At 50.4% G+C, this 7,500-nt stretch overlaps 1 protein-coding gene across 4 annotated transcripts in view; it reads right to left on the bottom strand.

Moving 5' to 3' along the window:
* LOC143288782 (uncharacterized) overlaps positions 1-7,500 on the bottom strand; it is a 24,868-nt gene that overhangs the window by 11,529 nt on the left and 5,839 nt on the right. For all 4 annotated transcript variants that reach the window (XM_076597410.1, XM_076597412.1, XM_076597409.1 and 1 more), the window contains exon 4: positions 7,000-7,159. In XM_076597410.1, the coding sequence (XP_076453525.1) occupies positions 7,000-7,159 (160 nt within the window). The remainder of the gene's footprint in view (positions 1-6,999; positions 7,160-7,500) is intronic.

Genomic DNA, 7,500 nt, shown 5'->3' with positions numbered 1-7,500 from the left:
ATCCATATCAATCAATCAATCAAACAATGCCATAAAACAGAAGCAGACACGCTCCCATCACATGCTCAGTGCTGAACAAAGTACATGCGTAATGCCCCCCCCCAGCAACAACAAAATTACGGTGTTCATGCAAACGCGAGCAGAAACGGAAACGCGGGTTATCAAGGAACACGACCCGTGGAAGGAACAGAGCCCACGAACGATCCTATGATATCACCTTGATGCTGAGAACGCAGGGCCTTCCACCTGCTTCTCTCTTCGGCGTCCATCCGGGCCTGCTGCTTCCCCGTGATCCCGGACAGCAAGCTGCTCACGCCTGCCTCCTGCCTGCTGCGGCCACCATCGGGACCCCTCGACAACCGACCATCGGGACCCCTGGACAGCCGACCATCCACCTGGGGAGCCACAGGACTTCCCTGCCCTTGGTCGTCCACAGGGGCGGTCTTCTTGGGGCGATCCAAGCCCGCTCCGGTCACGAACTTTTCAGGCTGGTCCATCCACAGTGAGGCGTCCGTCCGCTCTGTGCGCTGGGCCAGGTGCTTCACACAGCCCGCGCTGGGCGTGACTCGGAGCTTCTTGGGGCCCGGGGTTCTTCTGTACACGCCGCTGAAGAACACGCCCTGCACGCGGCCGGGGCTCTTGGGGAAGAGCGCGGCACTGCGGAGGGACAGGTCCTGGTTGGGTGGAGCGTGAGGAGCACGCGGACCCGCCCGTTGGGAGGCGGGCCTACTGTGTGGTTGACGGGCCTGTGGAATAGTTTCGCGGCCCTCTTTGGGGGTAAGAGGCTGAGGAAAGCCTTGTGGAAGAGTAGTCTCGCGGCCCTCTTTGGGGGTAAGAGGCTGAGGAAAGCCTTGTGGAAGAGTAGTCTCGCGGTCCTTTGTGGAGGCGGCAGGAATGCGCACCTCCAAGGCCTTCACCCCGACAGTTCCCTCCCCTTGCTGCGTCCTCCGCGGCCTGTCCGCTGCCATGGCTGATGGCAGCCCGACACCAAGGACAGCAACTATGTCCCGTTCCTTTGGAAGCGGTCGTTTGCTGTCAGCGATTATCTCCCTTTGCTGGACCGCGGGAACGGCCTCTGCTTCACCCACGTCTCCCTTCTCGAGCAGCATGGTGAACAGAAGCTGTTTCGGAGGAGGGGCCGTCTTGCTGATGACCTGCGTATCACCTGGAATTGTTTCTGATGCCTGTCTCTCAGCCGCGGTTCTGGGTGGTGCCTGCGGTGTGCCGGGCGGAACGAGTGGTGTGGACTTGACCGGCGCAGCAGCATACACAAAGCCAATGGACGTTGCTTTCGCTGGCACCGTGTAGACAAAGCCGCCGCCACGTCTCATAACCTCCCGTGACTCTGGCAGGTCCAAGCCTGGCGCGTCCACCACTGGCACGCTTTTTGGCCACGTTTCTTCAGCGGTGGCCATCACGCACTGCCAGTTCGCCCTCCCCTCAGAAACCCATCGCGCCGAGGCAGCAGGGATTCTTCGTCTCCGCACTTGGTCTGGGGAGAGGACCTTGGGCTTTCCGTCGATGCGGTCTCCATCCCCCACCTTGGTTTTCTTCTTCACCTCGTCAGCCTGGGCCGCGTCTTGCGACTCCCGCATGGGGAAATGGTGTGACATTTCAGAGGTCGACGAGCCACCTAGTTTCCTGCCTTGGATGCCTCGTTTGGACAGGTCGATGGGCAGGTATTTCTTCTTCAGTTCGGCCACAGTGGTCCGAGCAATGGCCAGTCCTTGTGGCATGGTTCTGACTTTCTGCGGCTTCTCATGTTCACTGGTGACCACAGACAGAGCTTTCAGCGATTCTAGCGAAGGTTTGACTTCTGGATGGTACCCGTGCATCTTGTGAGAAATGAAAAACCGAATCTTCATATTGGGAGGTGGCTTGCAAACGTGAGCCTTATGACCTAAACCTTTGATGAACCTGCCTTTCAATAACAACTGTTCTTTTTCGTCTATTTCGTCTAGTTCCAGCTGCTGGTGGTGGTCGGGCTGCAGTTCAGTCTTTCTGGTCAGTGATCCTGCTGAAGTGGCATGCACTGTTACTTTTCCGCCCATTTCATGGGGAGCTTGTACCTTTGAAGATGTGGCGCCTTCAGCACTCATAGGAACAAATCCTGGAAGTTCTGGGGATGACCGAGTCATTCGTATTACTGGTTCTGAAAGAAGCTGTCTTGTCGTCATTTCTCTGGCTCTTGTATGCTGGTCGAACAGGTCAGATCGTGCGATGTACACGACGGGGGTTTCGGGCTGTAGGAGTTCTCTCGTTCTCTTGTCTCTATCTGATATTTGCCCCTCATCTTCTTTTCCGGGGGAGATTTGAGGTATTTCATAATCCGCATCTTCGAGGTGGTGTGGAGCTGTTTCGGAATAGTGCCTGATGATAAGAGGGCCTCCGGGAGGATACGTTTGTGAGGCGCGTTCAGGGATAGAAGCTCTCTCTGCTTCTCTTATCTTCGTCCCCCTCCTCTCCGACTGATCCAGTTGCTTTACATCAATCCTGCCTGACTGCTTTACATCAACCCTGCCTGACTGCTTCACTTCGATAGTTTGGATACGCAGGGTTTCTGCCAGGCCAAAGTCCCTGGAATCTATGGTCTGCCTCCTTGGGGCAGCTTTCGTCGTTTTGGGAGACTGTGATGAGACTTTGCCTTTGGAGACAGGCGCCTGGTCGTGAGTGTCTGGTGTTTCGGCAGTCGCCTGTTTTTGGTCTGATGGAGCTTTGATCCCTTTTGATTCCTCCGTTGAATAGGGTTCATCCCAGTGCTTACGAATGTACTTCACGTCCTTAACCACTTCAGAGCTGTAATGATCAAGCTCAACCTTTGCAGCGGGCACCTGCGCAGTTTCATGGTCCACGTCTTGCTCTCTCTGGACCTCGCTTCCAGCCTCCTCCTGAGGCTGCTCCTCAGTTTGAGCTGCCTCCCTGTCGTTTGCCTTGTCAGCAGCTTCTGCTTTCTCTCCTTTCCTTTCCTCCGTTTGATCTTTGACTTGTGCTTTCTTTCCTTCCCTGTCTTCCACCTGATCTTTGGCTCGTGGTTTTCCTTCCCTGTCTTCCACCTGATCTTTGGCTCGTGGTTTTCCTTCCCTGTCTTCCACTTGATCTTTGGCTCGTGGTTTTCCTTTCCCCTTATCTTCCAACCTGTCCTTGGCTCGTGGTTTTCCTTCCCTGTCTTCCACCTGATCTTTGGCTCGTGGTTTTCCTTCCCTGTCTTCCACCTGATCTTTGGCTCGTGGTTTTCCTTCCCTGTCTTCCAACCTGTCCTTGGCTCGTGGTTTTCCTTCCCTGTCTTCCACTTGATCTTTGGCTCGTGATTTTCCTTTCCCCTTATCTTCCAACCTGTCCTTGGTTCGTGATTTCTCTGCCCCTTCACCCGCAAAAGCCTTCTCTGATTTCGCTTCCTTTTTCTGCAAACCGTCATCTGTCACCTGCGTTTCATCAGCCTTCGAACCTGTTGCCTCTTGGTCAGATTCTGAGGCTACGCGTTCTTGAGAGGAGTAGCGCTCCGTGCTGCCAGTGCTGAACGTGGCTTCCGGAGAAATGTGATCCGTCACTGAAACCTCCGGCATTTCCCATTCCTCGTCCTGCGAGGTCTTGTCAGCATCCGCGTGCTCGTCCGAAGCGGATTTGCCTTTGCGTCCCTTCACGACAGTAGATTTTCGCTGAGGGGCTTTCGGCGGCTTCCCTTTCTTCTCCTTGTCTGCTCCCTCTGCCGCCGCACTGGCGGTCGCCTTGCCTTCACGTGCGCCACGCGACTTTTTCCTGGAAGGCTTCCCATCCTCATGCTTCGAGGCCTTGTCCTCTTCATCCGAGGTTATGGCGTCCACGCTCTTCGTGGCGCCATGGATCTGAAGACGTTCCTTGTCTCCCTTCGCGGGCCTCAGGGTCGAGCGTCGGCGTTTGGCTTCCACGTTAGTGGATCGTTTCCTATGGGATATCTTCCTCTCCGTGGATTTCTTGGCCTTCCGTGTCGGTGCTTGCGTCAGTGGCTCGCTCTTTTCCTCCGCCCCTTCCTCTTCCTCTACCTCCTCCTTCGCTCCCAGATCAACGAGGACCTTCCTGCCCTCGTCTTTGTCATGTTCTGATTCATCGAACACGGCTGTAACCACACAGTGGACACGGTTCTCGGGACATCCCCTCTGCAGTGAAACGCTGGCCTTATGGATTAATGCGCCTGACAACGACGCGAGTGTCTACTGGTTCGTTTCCCAAGCATTGGCCGTGATTTGTTTTACTCACCACTCCACTAGACTTTAAGTGGACTCTATTTGTATGACAGAATAGCTAGCTCGGAGTCCTGTCTAAAGTGTGCGTTTAGCGAGCGCATAAGAACCCATGGCAACAAAAGGGCTGTCGATGGAAAAAAAAGAAGTACAAACGCACTTGCTTAAAGGAAAAAGAACAAAAAGGGGTAGTGCAGTACTGTACAGTGACACTCCACTTTTTTTTCTTTTTTTTTTCTTTTTCCTGCATAGAGCAGCCTGATTTCTTCACAGATAAACCTATTGCGACAAAAAGTACGCTAATATAATATAGGAGAGTGATATATATTTTTTAAAAGCAATACTACAAATAACAGTACTGAACTAGCACTGAATCTTGTGCAGAGACCAAAGCACTTACACAACAGTGATTCACATGCATGCGTAACTCTCATCCGTCAAAAAAAAAAAAGAAGAAAAGATGTATGTCAATAGAAAACTGAAGATGATTATTTGCCAGGAAGAGATAGAAGACTGAGGGGCGTGGGGCTGTGTGGACAGAGGTAGGTTTTAAGACCAGATTTGACAGAGCTGAGTGCAGAGATTTCACGGAGCGAAAGAGAGAGCTCCTCCAAAGTTCAAGGTCCAGGGACAACAGAGAAAGAGCGGCGGCCGAGTGCAGGGAAGAGCAGGAACGTCAGCGGATCCGGAGCTGATCGTAGGAAACGAGACGGGATTGTGGATGTGAAGGCAGCTACAGAGACAGGAAGTGGCAGGTTTTTGCTTATACATTTACGATATAGAGTGCTGATCTTGTACTTTATTCTGTGTGACAGACAGAGAGCCAGTGGAGGTGGTGCAATCGTAGACTGACGTGCTCAGATCTGTTCGTTCTTGTGGACAAATCAGGCGGCAGAGGTTTTTTTTTGTATGTGCTGATGCGAATGAATAGGTGAAGCGGGCACACTAGAGTTACGGTAGCAGTAAAGGCAAGAGAGAATGAGAGAAATGAAGAGTGTACAATGTACAGAACAGCACAGTACGGTACAGTGCAGTGCAGCGCTATGCAGTACAATATAGTGCAGTACAATCCAGTGCAATACAGTGCAGTGCAGCGCAGTACAGTACAGTGGAGTGCAGTCCAGAACTGTACAATGTAGTACACAATAGTGCAATGCGATAGTGCAATACAGTACGATCCACTATAGTCTAGTGCAGTACAATACAATACACTATGATACTGTACAATGCAATAAAACACAGTGTTATGCGACACACCATAGTACAGTATAATGCTATGGAATTCAATGCAGTACAGCACAATGCAAGACAAGACAAGACAAGACAGTGCAATAAACAGTTATACCGAAAACTCGCATCAACAAAAACGACGCGACCTGTAAAGTATAATGGACTGGTCACCAGCGCAGCAGCCTTCTCACGTGCTCAACCGTAATTCATTCAGAGTGCCCTTCCTTACTTTAGCTGTTTTATGTTTTCTTCAGGTAGTCATGGAGATTACCTACCTTGTCATGGAGGTGACCCACCTTGTGTTTTCTTCAGGTAGTCATGGATGCTACCTACCCTTCTTCAGGTAGTCATGGAGATTACCTACCTTGTGTTTTCTTCAGGTAGTCATGCAGGTTACTTACCCTTCTTCAGGTAGTCATGGAGTTTACCCACCTTGTGTTTTCTTCAGGTAGTCATGCAGGTTACTTACCCTTCTTCAGGTAGTTATGGAGGTTACCTACCCTTCTTCAGGTAGTCATGGAGGTTACCCACCTTGTTTTCACGGAGGTTACCCACCTTGTTGACAAGGTTTCCTACCATGTGTTTGGTTCAGGTAGTCATGTAGGTTACCTACCTTGTTTTCACGGAGGTTACCCACCTTGTTGACAAGGTTTCCTACCATGTGTTTGGTTCAGGTAGTCATGTAGGTTACCTACCTTGTTTTCACGGAGGTTACCCACCTTGTTGACAAGGTTTCCTACCACGTGTTTGGTTCAGGTAGTCATGGAGGTTACCCACCTTGTTTTCACGGAGGTTACCCACCTTGTTGACAAGGTTTCCTACCACGTGTTTGGTTTAGGTAGTCATGTAGGTTACCTACCATGTGTTTTCTTCAGGTAGTCATGTAGGTTACCTGCCTTGTAGTCATGTAGGTTACCTACCATGTGTTATCTTCAGGTAGTCATGTAGGTTACCTACCATGTGTTTTCTTCAGGTAGTCATGTAGGTTACCTGCCTTGTAGTCATGTAGGTTTCCTACCATGTGTTATCTTCAGGTAGTCATGTAGGTTACCTACCATGTGTTTTCTTCAGGTAGTCATGTAGGTTACCTGCCTTGTAGTCATGTAGGTTTCCTACCATGTGTTATCTTCAGGTAGTCATGTAGGTTACCTACCATGTGTTTTCTTCAGGTAGTCATGTAGGTTACCTGCCTTGTAGTCATGTAGGTTTCCTACCATGTGTTATCTTCAGGTAGTCGTGTAGGTTACCTACCATGTGTTTTCTTCAGGTAGTCATGTAGGTTACCTGCCTTGTAGTCATGTAGGTTTCCTACCATGTGTTATCTTCAGGTAGTCATGTAGGTTTCCTACTACATGCTTTCTTCAGGTAGTCATGTAGGTTACCTACCATGTGTTTGCTTCAGGTAGTCATGTAGGTTTCCTACCATGTGTTTGCTTCAGGTAGTCACGGAGATGACCTACCTTCTTCAGGTAGTCATGGAGATGACCTACCTTCTTCAGGTAGTCATGGAGATGACCCACCTTGCTGGTTTGTTACGGGGGTTACCACCTACCCTGTGTCTTCTTCAGGTACTCGGGGTCCACCAGCATCTGCTGCATGGCGGCCAGACGGGGCAGGGATTTCCCGGGGCCCGACACCTTGCGCACTGTGGCTGGGGTTCGATCCTTATCCCCCACAGCCTGGAACTTGTTCAGATCCATCGTGTACATCCCCTGTGGAAACAAAACCCCAGCAACCCATGGTGAGGATGTAACACAGATCATAACGATGATTATGATGATAGTGATAATGGCGATAATGATGATGATGATGATGATGACGATGGCGCCTCACATGAAACGATACGTCATTACACAATAGTGCAAACTACATAATTATGAAGAACTAACTTACATGAGAATAAAAAAAAGAAAAAAAGAACATCTATATATACCAAGGCAATATCCACAAAATTGCATTTTGAATGTACAATAAAATCTCTGCACACGCTGTTCACGCATACAAGTTGTTGTTTTTTTCTGTGGAATTCTGTACACACACACACACACACACA

The sequence above is a fragment of the Babylonia areolata genome, chromosome 13 (genome assembly GCF_041734735.1).
Source record: "Babylonia areolata isolate BAREFJ2019XMU chromosome 13, ASM4173473v1, whole genome shotgun sequence".
In the NCBI taxonomy this organism is placed as follows: domain Eukaryota; kingdom Metazoa; phylum Mollusca; class Gastropoda; order Neogastropoda; family Buccinidae; genus Babylonia; species Babylonia areolata.
The sequence above is the reverse complement of the archived record's forward strand: the minus strand, read 5'-3'. Positions and strand labels throughout refer to the sequence as shown.